Below are 17,577 nucleotides of genomic sequence, written 5' to 3' on the forward strand. Positions count from 1 at the left end.
AAGTTCCTTCCATCCGTCTGTAGGCTTTGGTTCCCAGCCTGGGGATGTGTGGGCTTCTCTGAGTGAGACACTAACGCTGTCCTGCCTTTCCTCCTGCATTGGTCTCTGCAGGTAACTAGGATTTCTACCTCAACCTCGAGACCTGTGCAAGGACAGGTGGGCCATGAGGCTGGTGGCCAACCAGATGGCTGGACAGACCGAGGACAAGGCTCTGCTGTGAGTCCACGCTGCACCGACCTGAGGGAGATGCTGGGCCTGTCTCCAGCTTACTGTCGATAGTTTTAGATAAAGTATTTATCGTTTTTTAAAAAGTATAAACAATTTTGACTTATTCCATGGAAGTCATAAAGGCAACCTATTAAGAAATGTAAATACTATATATGAGAGGATCTATATAAAGACATCGACCCAACGGACTGGCCCGCCAGTGGAGATGCCAATTGCCGGGCCCGGTGCTATCTTATCGCCAGGCCTCGCCGTCTCCATGTTTTCTTGGTGCTGACTCGAGGTTGACCAACGCCAAAACCAGTCCTTGACGCGCCTGCCCTGTCATCCCCACATTTTCCCATACCAAAGGCACGCCTGTCTCCTGGTCGAGGGTGGTTCCCTTGGTTTTTAATGTCCCTCGGAAAAGGCCCTCTCCCCCACCCCGTCACTGTGAATGCTCCAGCCAGATTGTCAGCCCTGGTCCCCGGGATGGCACCTTTGGCGTAGGAAGGGCCAGTGGGTGGCCTCTAGATGCTGCTCGAAGGAGGGCTGCTGTGAGTGGTGCTCGTGGGGCAGGTCTGGTACTTGACTCCAATGTGGGGCTCTGGGGAGCAAGTGCTTTATCTGTATGTCTGCACTGTCTTGGGCTTGCGCAGTCCGGGAGCGCTGGCTGGGTCGTGGGGCAGGTTAGCCGTGGGTGCCTGGTGTGTCTGTACAGAAAAGAGTCACGCTGACAAGTGACAGTATTTTATATAGATGTGATGAAAATTTATAAATTTCATAGACTTGACTTCATTTATTTTTAGATGGTATTAATGCACAGTAAACTTTAAAAAAGGAAGAAAAATGAGGGGGAAAACCTTTTTATTTATTCAAGTGTACACAAGTGGGGTTGGCCCAGGGCCAGAGCGCTCCACATCCTCCTGGTCAGTTCATGCTGCTGCTCCATGGCCCTTCAGTCCCATGACTGGGGTGACAGCTGCCCTCACACTGGAGCAGTCTCCATGGTGCTTGAGAAAGAATGCACCTCGGGTGATTGAGGGCAAAGGCTGGCTTTGCAGGAAGGCAGGAGAGCTGTTTGGAAGCTTCCAGAGGTTGCCAAAGGGTTCTTGGGTTCCTCTAGCGCTGCAGTCTCAACCAGTCCTGGGTTTCTCAATTGAGCAATGTTTGTGCATTGTCCCTGAAAGGGCGTTTCCAGAAGCCTTCAGTCCTCTTGAAGGGCAGTCAGCCAAAGGTCCTGGCTGGTGGGGGGGCCTGGACCTGGGGAGGGGGGTGCTCCAGCCTGGGTGAGTTCAGTCAGAGCCCTGGCTGCTCTGGTGCTTGTCCCATGAATGTGGCTCCGCCAAGGAACATGGGAACTCAAAGCCTCAAGCTCCTACTTTCCCCAGCCTGGCCAGTGCAGCCCATTCCTCCAGATGTGGTTGCCTGGGTTCTTCTGCCTGCCTGGGAGGGTTGCTAAGGCAGGCCTCACCTGGCCCCTCCCCCTCCTGATCCTTGGGGACGGGGCTGGAGCTGGCCTTTGTGCGGGGTGGGCAGTGATCTTGTAGAACACAGGCCCAAAAGGGTGCAGAGCAGGCTTGGCTATTGACCTCATTTCCTCAGGTGGGTCCTGGTAGAGCCCTGCCTCCTGCTTGCCCTGGGGTGGTGCCTGGCCCAGAACAATAGTTGAGGCTGAAGATGGTGCTTGGACAGGTTTTCATAACTGGCTGTCCTGTAACTGCTGCCCTGGCTCCCTTACCTCCAGGTCTGTGCTTTTGGCACACGAAGGTGCTGTGCTCACCCCGTGTCCCACAACCCCATCCCCAGCACAGGGCAGCACCCTTCTCCATGTTGGGAACACAGGAATCCCTAAAAAGCTGCAGGGCTAACAGTAGGAAAAGTCAGCAGGTGGCATGTCCCCAGTCTGGAACCAAACAGTCCTGTACTCAACACTGCATCACTTCATGGTGACTGTGCACCACTGTGTAGGACTTACTACTGATGTGCCATGTCTGTGCTCCCCACACAACCAAGTCTGCCCAACAGGCAGAGCTGGGTTCTGCTGGTCAACACTGTGGTCCCCTTTCTGGGCCCATCCCCCAGCCCTCCTGACTATGAGATCTAATGGCCACTGGTGGCAGCAAAGGCAGCTGCCGGAGGGAAGGCCAAATGAACGATACTGCTGCCACCACCGTGGGGAATGAATTCTAGTCTCTGGGCAGAGACTCAGTGCTGCTGCCCTGACTGCAGGCAACTTCAGAGAAGCCCAGGGATGTGAGGGCACTTTGCTCAGGAAAATCTAATTCAGAACACCCTCCCAGTCAGGAGGAGCCAGCCTTCCCTTCCATTTCTGACCTGTGATTATTTAAGACACACTTGCCCTTTTATTTATCCGCGCCGTCACAGGAGACTTCATTTCCCCACCACCCTGTCATTCCCATTTACATGGTCCATCCACGCCAGCTTGTGTGGCTTGTGTCTTGTGTGTCAATGACCTTGACTGTTATTCAGACTGGCCCTGCTTTGTCATTCTGGTAGACCATGTTTCAGTTGGGGTTGCTGGCTTGACCCTCGTTCCCTAAGGAAACCTCACTGCACTCTGATTTCCATCTCTAGACTGTAATAAAATGTTTGTTTTCACTTGAACCTGGTCTGCTGGCATTTGTCCCTGGTTAAAACATGCTGAGGCCTTAGGGACTTGAGGGCCACACGTGGGGAGGATGGTCACACACAGCAGAGGCCCAGCCTGCTCCTGAAGCAGCTGCTGTGACTGGCAGCCAGGGAGTGCCCACCTCTGGGAAGCCTAGCCCCTCTAAGGATTACATCTGACTAGGTGAGCACTCCCCTCCCCCCCTACATAAGGATAGTCCTTCTGATAAACTAAAATCAAACCCCTCCCCAAGTCCCCCACTGCGCTTAAGGGGCAGGCCTGTGACTCGAGGTGGGATCTGAGGATCCCTTCACCACCACCCTCATTCTCCCTCAAGGCCTGTGAGCAGGCCTCCCAGCACTTCCTGCCTTTCTAGGCTCCAGGCTGTGGGTCTCCTCCCCTCCATTTAGGCAGCCCAACCTCTTCTTCCTGGACACTTAAACCTCAGCCTGGAGAGGACCCCTGATCCCCAGGAGCCTCACTTCCCTCAGAAACCAGCTCTGCCAGCCTGTGGTGGGCATAGAGCCCTCTTTGCAGTCACTGCACCACTGACCCCACATGGAAAAGAGGTACCTTTATTTGAACAGAACAAGCATGCCAGCTCGAGAGCAGAAGCTTCCAGCTCTGTCCAAAGGTGTTGGCTGGGTCCTGGCACTCAGCAGAATTCACAGCAGTCCAGGAAGCGCGGCCCCCGCGCCCTTCACAGCTTTATCGAGCTTCATACATTCAGCCTGCACAGGGCAAGAGAGCTGCGCCGGCCTCCAGCACCCACCGGGCCCTAGATGGACGAGCCCCAGAAGCCAGGCACAGTTCCTGGGAGTAGACACTCGTCTCCTAGCAGCAGCATGTGGCACTGAGAGGTGCTGGACTAATCTGATGGGTCCCAAGGCACAGCCTCTGCCCACCCTCATGAGCCTTGAGTTACTGAAGTCTTTATGCCAAAACACCTCACTTTGAAAATCCAGGTTTGGCCAGGAAACCCAGAGCCTGGCAAGGATGGGGAGGGCTCTTTCAGGTCCCAGTGAGTCAAGGTGAGGAGCCCAAGCCCAACCCTAGACTCATGCCTTCAAGCCACTGAGCTGGAACCGGGCCTCCTCCGATATGCCGAACTGTTCCAGGGGGTCCTGTGTGGTGGATGGGTAGCATTAGCCCTGGCCCAGGAGCAACCCCCCATTTCCCATGCCCTGTGCACACCTTGCCAGTCATCTTCTGGATTTCATTCCTGTAGAAGATGACGCTCCTGCGCATGAACTCATAGCTGGGGAAGGAATTGGCCTGTGCTCATAGGGCCTGGCTCTGCCCCTGCCCCTGCCCCTGCCCCTGCCCCAGGCCCAGACCCCCAGGCTAGCCCACAGCCCACACCCCACCTGGCTCGACGCAGAGCCCCCATCCACTCCTGACACTGCTCCTCACTGCAGCACTCAAAGTGATACTTCCTCTCCGGATCCTCGATGAAGCCTGCAGAGGAAGGGGTCCCAGTTTCTCCCTGCTCACTCTCACCTCCACCCACACTAGCCAGAGGTGTTAGCTTCCTGTTGCCACTGTCCACAGCTGTCCCCTCCTCTAGCCTCAGCTTGGAGTTGTTGCTTCTCACTAGCTGTGGATTAACTTGTACGCCCCAAAAGGGTGTGTTCAAAACCTAGCTTCTGAAACTCAAGAGTATGGCCTATATGAACACAGGTAGTTACAGGTGTAAAGATAAGGTCACACTGGAGTGGGATGGATTCCTAACACAATAGAATTAGTGTACTTATAAAAAAAGAAAAACTTGGGCACAGACGAGCAGGAGAAAGGCCACAGGACTATGGAGGCAGAGAGGAAGGAGATGCTTCTACAAGCTGAGAAATGCTAAAGATTGCCAAAGATCTCCAGAAACTGGGACAGCATAGCACAGATTCTCCCTAAGAAGGAGTCAGTCCTGCTGACTCCCCAACCTAGAACTTCTGCCCTCCAGCACTAAGAGAAATAAATTTTTGCTGCTGAAGCCCCGCAGTGTGTGGCACTGAGTTAAAGACACTACAGAAAACTAGAAGCTCTGCCTTCCTCTGCAGACTCGACCCTCTCAAATGGAAGCACCCCAAGAGGACAGTGCTCGCCAACCTGGAGTGAAAATCCTGGTGGCCTTGGCGGTGGCAGTTAGGAAGTGACTGGGACGGGTGCGCACAGCCTGCCCCACAAAAAAGAAACCCAAGTCGGCCAAGGACGGCGGACTTTTGTTTCTGGGGAGGGGCAGAGCAGAGCTGAGGTCACCTCCTGCCTAGTCCCCGAATCCCGCACTCACTGATAGAGAAGCCGGTGGGTTCTTCATGGGTGACTCTGCAGTGCTCCAGCAGCAGGGCTCCGACGGGCTGGGAGGCAGATGGGCCGGATGGGCGGGCCTCCCCGCTACCCTAGCCCCCCGACCGAAGCCCGGGGCCCGCCTCCCTGCCGCCCTACCTCGGCCTCGTCAGTCCGGAAGTAGAAGAGGAAATTGACCACCAGTTTCACCAGCCTCCGCTTCACCGCTGTGGACACAAGGCGGGCTCGCTCACGCTCGGCGACCGCACACGCCCCTCGGGTCCGCAGCCCCACCCGCCCAGTCCCCAGCCCCTGCCCGGCTCACCGCTGCCCTTCTTGGGGCCCCGCATGCCAAGTTCGGCCGCTAAGTCGGCCGGCTGCCGGGACAACGCCTGCAGTTCCTTCTCGTTGTAGCGCATGGCGCCCCGAGCCCGAACGCGGAGGGTGCGCAGCGACCTCCCGGCCACCGTCCCCACTTACACCAAAAAAATTTCCATAGGGCTTTCCCGGAAGCGCTCCCTAAGCTATTGCGCCTGCGCAGTCCCCGACTCCTATCTAGTCCATCACCGGCTAGGGGCCACGGGGACAGAGTACAGCAAGGGTTCGTGGGGCGTACGGGATAGCGGGCGAGACCAATGACCATTATATGCAATAAGTTGGACCCGGGGTGGAAACAAAGCGTCCCTGCGGCTGACGACGCCCTTTACTGAAATAGGAACAGACGGAGGAGAGGAGTCGCAGCCTTCCCTCCCGCAGGCTCTGTCCAGTCTCTTGGCACGTTAAACTAAGAGATTGGAGAGCCTGGTGGACATGGGTACTTCATAGTCCTGCCTGCATTTTTTCAGACGCGCCCTCTCTCGCGCGCTTCTAGTGTCTGACTCCCGCCTCTGGGCAGGCCGAACATGCGCACCTGGAAGGTTTCGCCCAGTTCACCTCCGGAAGTGCTTCCTTAGCCCGCCGCACATGCGCGCTGGGGAGTAGTCGTAGTGGCGGTGGTGGCTGAAAAGGCGACGGAGTCGCGGCCTTGGTTACAGGTAAGGAGAGAAGCGAGAGCCGCGAACCCAGATCCGGGAAGAGAGCGAAGGTGGACGAGGGGCGTCTGCGGCGCGGGCTGAGGACGAATGGCTGCGTCGCCCACTATTGAGGAATGTCGGGCCTGTGTCCTCGGTGTCCACCCCAGCCTCGCTCGCTTGAAACTTTCCAATGACCCGCTGAGATCGAGTCGGGGTCGCAGCTCGCATGGCGTCTTCCGGTTAATCGAGGACCTCTGTCAGCACTAATTTGCGTCCGTTAGTTGACTGGCTCTTTGGTCCGGAAGTCATACGATTCCGCTGAGCCTCAGTTTCTGTATCTGGAATGGGAGCAACAGTAATTACCGGTTCCAGGCCAACTGAATAATTACGGTCCTGGGAACAGAGAGCCCAACTCCGTGCCAAAGGGCACCAGAGCCCGTTAGCTGACCATATTTCGCCAGCAAAGCCCAGAGGTTATTAAACGACTTGCTCGTATGCCTGGACCGCCCTTTCCTATACTTTTGGCAACACAGAACGAGCGAGAGAAGCTACCGATAACAATCTGTTAGCCAGTTTTAAGGCGATAAAAAAGATTAAAGTTTTTAAATTATTTCCCCCATAAAAAGCTGTCACTCATTCCTGCTCCCTCCTTGGTCCCAGAGGCCGCTTCTGCTCAATGATTAAAGCTGGTCCTTTCTAAATAGCGCTTCTTTTTGGATGTACCGCTTTTAGACGCGGCTCGCTGAGTTCCTGCTGTAATTGATCAGGTCTTAGTTCTCCCTCCCACCCACCCACTCCATCTTCATCCTCCGTACTGGATGTGCTTCTGTCCTGAGCATTAGTCAAATCATTAGCTGTTTTCTGAGACTGAAAATAAGATTCCCTGTTGAGGCAAGTAGCATGTTCATCTGTGCTGCTTTTCCTTTACTGTTCTTTCTTCTCCTCAAAGCTTATTTTCTTTGCTAGCTGTTAATTTTTTCCTCAAAGCTCCAGCACCTCACACAACACCTCACATAGTGATAGGTTGTATTTTCCCACAGGTTTAAACGAATCAATACTTTTTTTTTCTTTCCCTCATGGAAATATTTCTCCCAGACGCTGGCATTCACCTGTGCTTTGTACCGCTTGCTTACAGTGAAGCTTTTGTCCTAGAACTTTATGTTAGTGATCCCCTAAGTTGGCTTCTGTTTTGTTGTGTTTTTTTTTGTTTTGTTTTTAAGACTTTACTTATTTTTAGAGAGGGAAACATCAATGTGTGTTTGCTTCTTATGCACCCCCTACTGGGGACCTGGCTTGCAACCCTTTGGCAGGACAGTACCCAATCTACTGAGATACACCAGCCATGGCTGGCTTCTGTTTTCAATCTAATGACTTCCTCCTCTTCCTTCTATAAGCTCATATTCTGGTAGTTTTGAAATAAATTGATTGATTTAAGATTGTTTGATTGATTTTGAGTCCTTGGTTATTTGAAAATGGCTCTATTTACCCTCTCAGTTTGGGTATAAAATTAAAATTCTGGGTTGAAAGTCTACATTGAGATGTGAGTGTTGCTCCTCTTCCCGGTTCAGTGCTGTTCTGAAGAATCTGGCCCCATTCTGCTTTCTGACCTTTTCCTTTTTTTTTTTATGGTTTAGTAGAAACAAGGTTTTCCTCAGTGCTGTAGTTTCATGAGCCATTTATGGAAGGTCTTTTTGTTTCTGTAGGAAGATTTAGATCCTTTGAGTCCTGAGACATTTCCTATTCTTCAGTAATGTTTATCTCTGTTTTTTTCTGTTCTCACTCTGGAATTTCATCTAGTTTCTTGCTCTGCTTCTACTTGTTTATATTTTGTTCTCCTTCATGAGAGATTGCTTTGACTTTTGTTAATGTATTTTAAAGGTTTTTTTTAGGTTTATTTATTTTTAATTTTTTTAAAGATTTTATTTTTTTATCTTTAGAGAGAGGAGAAGGGAGGGAGAGAGGGAATCATCAGTGTGTGGTTGCCTCTCGCACACTCCTTACCGGGGACCCCACAACCCAGGCATGTGCACTGGGAATCAAACTGGCGACCCTTTGGTTTTCAAGCCAGCATTTAATCCACTGAGCCACACTAGCCAGGGCTCAATTTATTTATTTTTAGAGAGAGAGGAAGGGAGGGAGAGAGGTACATTGATTGGTTGCCTCTCAAACACCCCAACTGGGGACCTAGCCTGTAACCCAGACATTTGCCTTGACTGGGAATCAAACAAGCAACCTTAAGGTTCTTGGGCCAGCAATCAGTCCATTGAACCACATTAGCTAGGACTTTTTGAGTTACAGAAAAAAGGGGGGGCGGTTTATTGATGGCTTTTTTTAAAAGATTTTATTTATTTATTTATTTATTTTAATTTTTTATAGATTATGCTGTCACAGTTGTTCTATTCCCCCTTTCATTCCCCTCCACCCTACCCCCCATCCCCACCATTACCCCCCCTTTAGTTTATGACCATGTGTCTCAAGTCCTTTAGATTCTATATTTCCCATGCTATTCTTGCCCCCCTTCTATTTTCTATCTACTGTCTATGCTACTTATTTTCTGTCCCTTCTCCCTCCTTCTCCTCCTCCCACTCCCCTGTTGCTAACCCTCCTTGAGATCTTCATTTCTATGTTTCCACTCCTGATCTAGCTGTCCTTTTAGTTTGCTTTCGTTTTAGGTGTGGTTGTTGATAACTGTGAGTTTGTTGTCCTTTCACTGTTCATGTTTCTTTATCTTCTTTTTCTTAGATAAGTCCCTTTAACATTTCATATAATAAGGGTTTGGTGATGATGAACTCCTTGAATTTGATCTTATCTGAGAAGCACCTTATCTGTCCTTCCATTCTAAATGAAAGTTTTGCTGGATAGAGCAATCTTGGATGTAGGTCTTTGGATTTCATGACTTGGAATACCTCTTTCCAGCCCCTTCTTGCCTGTAAGGTCTCTTTTGAGAAATCCACTGACAGTCTGATGGGGACTCCTTTGTAGGTGACTGTCCCCTTAGCTCTTGCTGCTTCTAGGATTCTCTCCATTTTAATTTTGGCTAATGTAATTGTGATGTGCCTTGGTGTGTTCCTTCTTGGGTCCAACTTCTTTGGTACTCTCTGAGCTTGCTGGATTTCCTGGAAGTCTATTTCCTTTGCCAGATTGGGGAAATTCTCCTTTATTATTTGTTCTAATAAGTTTTCCACTGGTGGCTGTGCCTTTCCCCCTTCTGGTACCCCTATAATTCGGATGTTGGAGCGTTTCAAGATGTCCTGGAGGTTCCTAAGACTCTCCTCATTTCTTTGAATTCTTGCTTCTTCACTCTTTTCTGTTTGGCCATTATTTGCTTTCTTCTGGTCCACTCCATTGATTTGAGTCCCAGTTTCCTTTTCATTGCTATTGCTGTCCCATGCAATTCCATTCATTTCAATTAGTTTTGCCTTCATATATTTGTCTAATTTGTCGCTATAACCAACCAGTTCTGTGAGGATCTTGATGACCAGTGTTTTAAACTGTGCGTCTGAGAGTTTTGCTATTTCTTCATCGCTTAGATCTATGGGCTCTGGGGCTTTGAGATCTTCTTGCGACATTTTTGGTCTGTTCGTGCCCTTTAAGTGTGAGAAGCGACGCCTTGGACTCCCAGGTCGCTGGGTTGTGACGCTGTATGTGGGGGCGTGGTCAGAGCAGGGAAATGGTGACCCCCTCTGCTGTTTCTCACAGCTAGGTAAGGATCAGCGCCTTAGGTGGTTCACCTGGGCCGGGCCACTCAGAGTCGCTGGGTTATGACGCTGTATGTGGAGGTGGGGTCAGAGCAGGGAAATGGTGGCGCCCTCCACTGCCGCTCGCCGGGGCGGTCCAACCGCCCACTCCCTCACCTGTCCACCCGCGCACAAATGGGCGATTTTATTTATTTTTGGAGAGAAAGGAGGGGAGGGAGAAAGAGAAGGAGAGAAACACCAGTGTGTGGTTGCCTCTCACATACCCCCTACTGGAAACCTGGACAGCAACCCAGGCATGTGTCCTAACTGGGAGTCCATCCAGTGACCCTTTAGTTTGCAGGCTGGAATTCAATCCACTGAGCCATACCAGCCAGGACTCTTGACTGATTTTTAAAAAGTGTGAGAGCCTTGACTGGTATAATTCAGTGGGTTGGGTGTCATCCTGCAAACCAAAAGGTTGCCAGTTCCATTTCTGGTCAGGGCACGTGCCTGGGTTATGTACGGGCCAGGTCCCTGTTGAGGGTACATGAGAGGCAACCAATCGGTGTTTCTGTCCCTGTCTTTCTCCCTCCCTTCCCCTCTTTCTAAAACTAAATGAACAAATAAAATCTTTTTAAAGAGAGAGAAACATCACTTTATTGTTCCGCTTATTGATGCATTCATTGGTTGATTCTTGTATGTGCCCTGACCAATGGATGAACCCATGACCTTGGCATACGGGAACAGTGCTCTACCAGCTGAGTAGCTGGCCAAGTCAGTTTTCTTTGACTCTCACCTCTAAGCATTTGTATTCAGTTGTCTGGATCATCCTGTCTCTACTTTCCAAGTGTTCATTCACCAGGCTGCCCTTGGCATCCTGTTCTAGTTTCATTAAAAAAAAGATTTTATGTATTTCTTTTTAATATAATTAATTAGTTCATAAACGAGAAGGGACAGGAGGGAGAGAAACATCAAATCGGTTGCCTCTTACTTGCGCCTTGACTGGGGACTGAACCCACAACCCAGGCAGGTGTGCGGACAGTCGAGCCTGGGACGGTTTTTTGATTTGTGGAGCAACACCCAACCAACTGAGGCACACTGGTCAGGGTTCCTGTTCTAGTTTCATGGTACAGTACTTCTCTGGTAATTGAGGGGGATGCTATCATCTTCTATTGAGGTTTCCATTGGCTTTCTTTCTCCTTGGGTGCATTGGGACTTTTTTGTGTGTCTATTATATGAAGTTACCAGCTCTTTGTGTGAGAGGCATCCTTCTTACCTTGTAGGTCTCGGTGGGCCTGGCAAGGAGCTGGTATTTTCTTCGGGGTGTGGAGGATCCTTCAACTCTTAATGTCTGAGAATACTTTTTCCTGGCACTCTTTCCCCAGAAATGTCTCCTGAAGTCCCCTTAGGCTGGGGGCCTCCTGGCTGGGTCAGTAGGCAAGTTTCAGTGGACTCTCCCCTCTCTCCAGCCTGGCCCTCACCTGCAGCCTGTCTTGTGCCTGCCTCTCTCACCTGAGAGGCCCTTCATTCTAGTTCTTCTGAATATAAAACTGATTTCCCAGGGGAGCTGAGGTTACCAGGGCAGGGACCTCACTTGCAGGGTGTTCTTTGGAGTGGGGTTCCACCAGGGGAGGGATGACGTAAGCTATGAGTAACCAGCAGCTTGGTTTCTGATAGTTACCTATTTTCACTCTTAATTTGGTGAGCAATTAAGTACTGTATTTTGCTGTTTATAATGCACACGCATGTTTTTTGCCGTAACTTTCAGGCGGGAAAATCTTTCATTTTAATGTTTTACCTCAATTTTTTATTTACTTATATTCAGGAACAACACCAGTTATCACATTCCAGGGTATTATTTTGCATATGGCTATTATTATTGCTTTCTAAAGTTATACTTTTAATGCATAAGTATAAATTAAAAGAATTTAAAACGTTTACATAGATATGAGATTAGTACTACCCACATATAATGTGCCTCCTTATTTTTCCTTCAAAAATCTGGGCAAAACAGTGCACATTGTACACAGCAAAATAAGGGTATTTGCTTGCGTTTGGATTTTCCTGAGCCATTCAGGTTTCTCACAGCAGGTACTTTTCCCAGCACCAGCTGGCCACTAGCAATTTAGGAGCTTACTCTGACCATTTCAGAAGGAACTGGGCTTGTTCCAGTCCCAGGAAAAATGAAGATTGGTCTCTTGGGGGTTTGTAGACGAGGCTTGGGAATGGGCGGGGGGGTGGCAAGTGCGAGGGATGAGAAAGGAGGGAGAGCGTGTGGTCTTCTCCATTGCCTACTCCTTCTCCCAGGCTTGAATACCCCAGGCCCAGGGAGGTCCCAGTGACAGCTGCCACTTTCTCAGCTCACCGCCTCTTCCTTGGCTGCCAGCAGGTTTCTCTGCAGTCTGATAGACCCCCAAGGCCCTCACCATGGACTTCCAGCATCGTCCAGGGGGCAAGACTGGGAGCGGGGGTGTGGCCTCCTCTTCAGAGAGCAACCGTGACCGCAGGGAGCGCCTCCGGCAGTTGGCCCTTGAGACCATCGACATCAACAAGGTGAGTGGGGCCAGGAGGGGTTGCCCACAACCTAACTCTCACCCTGGAGCTACATTCCATACGCTTGCACCTGTGCCCTGGAGCGCTTGCTTGCCTGGCTCTCTGGGCCTCAGGCTTCTCTGTAAACAGGGAGCCTGACCTAGAGCAGCAGGTTTTCACTGCTCACCCAGGACTGTCTGCTGTTAGTGACCCTACCTTTGAAGGTTTTTGTTTTTGTACCATGTAAGACATTTTGGTTTTGTTTGTTCGATCTACTAGCGGCGTGGGAAATCTCCAGTGGGGAGGGCTGTGGTGGTATCACATGAATTGATATCATTCCAGCCATAGGCAGTGAAGGCCCAAGTTTCATTTCAGCCACAGCCACACAGGGCTATTAGTAGACCAGTTCTCCCCTTGGGCACTGCCGACATTGGTGAGCAACAGTCTGTGGGGGCCATTCTGGGCTCTGTGGATTGTCAAGCAGCATCCCTGTCCCCCAGTACCAGGAGTACCCCCAATTATAATGACCACCGATGTCCCCAGATTTCTCCCAGTGGCCCCTGGGGCAGAATGGCCCAGGTGAGAGCCAAGCAGTCAATGTGTAGTTCACAATAGACTCTGAAACCCCCTGAAGTGTATGGGGCCCTTGCATGTGCCAGGCACCCCCAAAACTTTTCAGAGTCCGTACTTGTGATACCGGTTACTGTCCCCATTATCCAGATGAAGAAACAGTTGGTGGCAGGGGGTCATTGTCAAAGATGACACAGTCCCTAGGCAGTCAGTTTAGGATTTGAACACTGCGAGGCTGCTCTGTGCCTGCAGTCAGCAGCACTGCCTTGATGCCCCAGTTTGTGCAAAGTCACCTGTCCAGTGTACAGGACTTGTGGAGACGTGGGTCTTCATGGCCTTTCCCTTAACCCACTTTCTGGTGCTCTGCCTTGTGCTGTGACACCTGGAAGGCCGGTGGGGTTTGTGGCCAGATCCCTGCCTGGCTCAGGAGATCGGTGACCAGCAGTGCTTGTTAGGCCCTGCATCTTTCCAGATCCAAAACTGCTACCAATGTAGAGCCAGGGACTCCCCAGAGACCCTGCTGCTCAGAGTGTGGTCCAGGGACCGGCAGTGTCAGCTCCTACCTCTGCCTAGTGGACTCAGCACTACCCTAACAGGCTCCTGCCGAGCCAGCCCCAGGCTGCTTCTAATCCTCGGTCCCAGAACACCTGCCCCAGAGGACAGCAGCCACCCCTCTACAGCCAGCGGGCAGCCCTGCTTCTCAAGCACTGTTCCTATCAGGCAGGGCCGAGTGGTTCCGTCTTCCTTGCTCTAATGGACTGCCTCTTTCCCAGGACCCTTATTTCATGAAGAACCATCTGGGCTCATACGAATGCAAGCTGTGCCTGACACTTCACAACAATGAGGTGAGTTCTCAGTGTCTGCTCTTTGCACGTATCCTCCCTGTCCCTGCAGACAACCTCTCTAGCAAAATGCACTGCTCCCACCCATCCTCCAGGATCTTGTGTTGTGAATCTGACATGTCATTCAGAATGTGGCCACGGGCAAAGGTGCTCTGATAGGGGCCTGCCACTCACTTCTGAACTTCTTCACTGAGCACGACTTCAAGTGCATCTTTGTAGGAGGTCACTCCAAATGAAGGCCGAGCCCCCTCTGTCCCCAGCCTTCATCCTGCATGCTCAGCCCCCCTGGAGGCCACCAGTGCTGTGGATTTGCTGCTTGTCTGTTTTTCTTTAATACCACTGTTGTACGGATACGCATCTGAGCATGGGGCACACCCCAGAGCATTCAACGTTGGGTTTTGAGGCCCAATGGTATGGCTCCATTTCCTTTAATGACCATGTGATTGTCCGTACAAAAGTCTGACAGGTGCTCACATCAGGCTCACTGTGTAGCACTGAACAGGCCCTGTTCATCCTTTCCTCGTGGTGTCGCACACACAGCCACAGACAGTGTACCCTTGAACAGTCCGCATGTCAGGGTCTCTCCCTTCTGTACTCTGGACAGCGGGTCCTGCTCCCAGCAGGAAGAAAGGAGAGCAGGCCTGGTCGAGGGGCATCCAGTCCCCATCCCTCCTCTATTTGTCTTAAAATTGTGTCCCTTCCTACTCTAGGGGAGCTACCTCGCACACACCCAGGGGAAAAAGCACCAGACCAACTTGTGAGTATGTCACCCCCACACTCAGTTCAAAGCCTCAGGTCCCGGGTCGGGAGCTGGCACTTGTCTGACATCTCTGTGAGCCGTGCCAGATGATGATGTAGGGGTGGTCTGGGGCCAGCCTGGCCTGGGGTCAGAGTATTGAGCCCTGCCCAGTGCGGTGGGCAGGTGTGGCTGTCCGGGTGTGAGGGGAGGAGCAAGACATGCTCCTTACCTGGCAAGAGTGAGGGTTCTGTGAGTGGAGAAGGGTGGGGTTCTCAGAGGGCTCCCTAGTAAGAGGGCAGGGGGATATAACAAAAAGAGAAAGGTGCCCATGCCTGTCCCGTCCATTTTCATTCAACCCCGGGCCCCTCATCTGACCCTCACTCCCCAACTCCCTCATTTAGCAGAGGCTCTCCAAGGTCAATGTGGGGGCAGGATGGCTCCTAGCACCTGGGCTATGGCCTTGGCTGTGTGTGTGAGTACGCGCACACACGCGCACATGAGTGAATGAAGGGGCTGCAGTGCTGTGTTTGTCCTGCCTGCAGGGCCCGGCGAGCAGCCAAGGAGGCCAAGGAGGCCCCTGCCCAGCCGGCGCCAGAGAAGGTCAAGGTGGAAGTAAAGAAGTTTGTGAAGATTGGTCGCCCAGGCTACAAAGGTAAGTCTGTCTGGAGGTACGCTGGCCCACAACTGGCACAGGCAGGAGTGAACCTTTTGGCCAGGACCCCAGACCCATCCCTGAGCCATATGTACACTGCTGATACCTCTCACTGCTCTCAGGGACTGCTTACCCCACCTGGCTCCCACCTTCCCAATATGAACTTTCTCAGACATGACCATGTGGACACGGTGTGACATGTGGGAAGGCAGCAAGCCTGGTATGCCCCTCTCCTGGGAGCTTGGAACTGGGTCCTGGCTCCTCTGAACCCGAAGAGAAAGTGGGGTGGGAAGATACAGGAGTGTGTTAGCAAGGAAGAGGGCTCTGCGTTCCCTGACTCAGAAAGTCAGGTACATGACCCAGTTGGAACATAGGGGACTGTGTTCTAACAAAACGTGGCAGTGTCCTATGTGTGCCTGGCGTTGCAGATAGTACATAGTGTGCAGAGGCCCTTGGGCAGGCCTGCTTATGAACCAGGACTACAATGGCATGTGGGCCACCAAAGGCCTTTTGGCTGTGATCAGACGTCCATCTCTGTCATGAGTGTAGAGGGAGAAATTGGAAAGCTTATAGAGGAGTTTGGTGTGCCTGGGAGCTGGGCAGAGAACAGCGAGCGTGAAGCCACAAGGCTCTAATGCAGAGGGCGTCCTGTCCTGGAGGCAGGGTGTAGGCCTTGCTTGGCCTCTACACCTGTTGCCTCCTCTTCTCAGTTCCTGTTCAGTGCTATCCCAGGCCCCAGGTCAGGGTAACACAGAGCCATTCTTCTGTACGGAGGGACCACCAGCTGTATGGTCTCAGGCAGGTGGTACCTACAGCACAGAGCCCTCCTAGGCCTTGGTGCCCTACAGCCAGGTGGCCTCCCTGGGGTCCTGAGGTTTGGGAGGGTGACAAACTGGCCTGGACCTGAGACCCTCCTGTGTTGCAGTGACCAAGCAGAGGGACACAGAGATGGGCCAGCAGAGCCTCCTCTTCCAGGTGAGATGAGGCCCAGGGCCCAGTCATGATGGGAGGGGCTCCTAGAAAGCAGTGCTGCCACTTATCTGTGTCCCCCCAGATTGACTATCCTGAGATTGCTGATGGCATCATGCCACGCCACCGCTTCATGTCTGCCTATGAGCAGAGGATTGAACCCCCAGACCGCCGCTGGCAGTACCTGCTAATGGCCGCCGAGCCCTATGAGACCATTGCCTTCAAGGTAGCTTGCACAGCCCATCCTAGGAGTGCCGTAAGCCATGTCTGGTACCCCCAAACCAAGCCCTATTCCCTCCGAAGTCCTCCCCCGCTGGGCCTGCTCTTACACTGAGGGGCACCCCCTGCCTGAACCCTGGCCCTGAGGGGCTCTAAGGCCCATCTTTGTTCCCGCCCTCTCCCCTTCACAGGTGCCGAGCAGGGAGATTGACAAAGCCGAGGGCAAGTTTTGGACTCACTGGAACCGGGAAACCAAGCAGGTAAGTCACTCTAGGTCTGGGCAATTCCAGGACCTTTTGTCGGCTGTCATGTCTCTCCACCCAAAGCCCCAAGGGGTTCCACTCAGATTTTCTTTTTCTTTCCAGTTCTTCCTTCAGTTCCACTTTAAGATGGAAAAGCCTCCTGCCCCGCCAAGCCTGCCCGCTGGGCCTCCTGGAGTGAAAAGACCACCCCCCCCACTGATGAACGGTTTGCCTCCACGACCACCGCTGCCTGAGTCTTTGCCTCCACCTCCACCAGGAGGCCTGCCTCTGCCCCCCATGCCGCCCAGTGGGCCTGCACCCTCAGGGCCCCCAGGCCCTCCCCAGCTGCCCCCACCAGCTCCTGGTGTCCACCCGCCAGCACCAGTGGTCCACCCTCCAACATCTGGGGTCCACCCTCCAGCTCCCGGGGTCCACCCCCCAGCACCGGTGGTCCACCCACCATCATCTGGGGTCCATCCTCCTGCTCCTGGGGTTCACCCTCCAGCTCCAGGAGTCCATCCTGCAGCCCCAGGTGTCCACCCTCCTCCATCTGCTGGAGTCCACCCCCAGGCCCCAGGGGTGCACCCACCAGCTGCTTCGGTCCACCCCCAGGCTCCAGGGGTGCACCCCCCTGCCCCTGGGATTCACCCCCAGCCTCCTGGGGTCCATCCCCCTCCTCCTGGAGTTCATCCCCCAGCTCCTGGGGTCCATCCCCAGCCTCCTGGGGTTCACCCCTCCAATCCTGGGGTCCACCCCCCGGCTCCCATGCCCCCAATGCTGAGGCCCCCGCTGCCTTCGGAGGGCCCTGGGAACATTCCACCCCCTCCCCCAGCCAACTGAAAAGCTGCCTCTGTCCCTGCAAGTTTACTCCCATGCTTCCCTGTCTTTTCCCTGTCAGAGTTTTTGTATGGGACTGTGCCGTGTCCCCAGAGCTCATTAAACAGCTGCCCCAGACACTTGGTTGCACTGCTGTGTCCATGGGTGGGCAGGGCACTTTAGCAGCCCCTCT

The 17,577-nt window shown here is 52.7% G+C and overlaps 3 protein-coding genes across 12 annotated transcripts in view; 2 read left to right on the forward strand and 1 right to left on the reverse strand.

Moving 5' to 3' along the window:
• DOT1L (DOT1 like histone lysine methyltransferase) overlaps positions 1-2,832 on the forward strand; it is a 61,508-nt gene extending 58,676 nt beyond the window's left edge. For all 8 annotated transcript variants that reach the window (XM_037137810.2, XM_053658679.1, XM_037137819.2 and 5 more), the window contains one exon: positions 112-2,832. Coding sequence is in view for 1 of the 8 variants with exons in the window: in XM_053658679.1 (XP_053514654.1) it covers positions 112-119 (8 nt within the window). In the remaining 7 variants the exon portion in view is untranslated. The remainder of the gene's footprint in view (positions 1-111) is intronic.
• A 563-nt stretch (positions 2,833-3,395) lies between these two features.
• On the reverse strand, positions 3,396-5,671 carry PLEKHJ1 (pleckstrin homology domain containing J1). 2 transcript variants are annotated; one of them, XM_037137881.2, is made up of 6 exons: positions 5,439-5,671; positions 5,273-5,340; positions 5,118-5,184; positions 4,204-4,294; positions 4,031-4,094; positions 3,396-3,960 (listed from the first exon to the last, which is right to left on the reverse strand). In XM_037137881.2, the coding sequence occupies exons 1-6, from the start codon at positions 5,530-5,532 to the stop codon at positions 3,895-3,897; spliced, it is 450 nt and encodes a 149-aa protein (XP_036993776.1). In that variant the 5' UTR covers positions 5,533-5,671; the 3' UTR covers positions 3,396-3,894. The 2 variants fall into 2 exon arrangements, with proteins under 2 accessions (XP_036993776.1, XP_036993781.1); XM_037137886.2 differs by lacking the exon at positions 4,031-4,094.
• A 9-nt stretch (positions 5,672-5,680) lies between these two features.
• On the forward strand, positions 5,681-17,524 carry SF3A2 (splicing factor 3a subunit 2). Of its 2 annotated transcripts, XM_037137862.2 has the most exons (10): positions 5,681-5,714; positions 5,959-6,147; positions 12,190-12,356; positions 13,679-13,750; positions 14,458-14,504; positions 15,029-15,138; positions 16,064-16,113; positions 16,193-16,333; positions 16,518-16,586; positions 16,692-17,524. In XM_037137862.2, the coding sequence occupies exons 3-10, from the start codon at positions 12,231-12,233 to the stop codon at positions 17,406-17,408; spliced, it is 1,332 nt and encodes a 443-aa protein (XP_036993757.1). In that variant the 5' UTR covers positions 5,681-5,714; positions 5,959-6,147; positions 12,190-12,230; the 3' UTR covers positions 17,409-17,524. The 2 variants fall into 2 exon arrangements, with proteins under 2 accessions (XP_036993757.1, XP_036993765.1); XM_037137870.2 differs by lacking the exon at positions 5,681-5,714 and having other exon boundaries at positions 6,054-6,147; positions 12,193-12,356.
• The last annotated feature ends 53 nt before the right edge of the window (positions 17,525-17,577 follow it).

The sequence above is a fragment of the Artibeus jamaicensis genome, unplaced genomic scaffold, assembly GCF_021234435.1.
Source record: "Artibeus jamaicensis isolate MK-2021 breed Jamaican fruit bat unplaced genomic scaffold, CSHL_Jam_final scaffold_537, whole genome shotgun sequence".
In the NCBI taxonomy this organism is placed as follows: domain Eukaryota; kingdom Metazoa; phylum Chordata; class Mammalia; order Chiroptera; family Phyllostomidae; genus Artibeus; species Artibeus jamaicensis.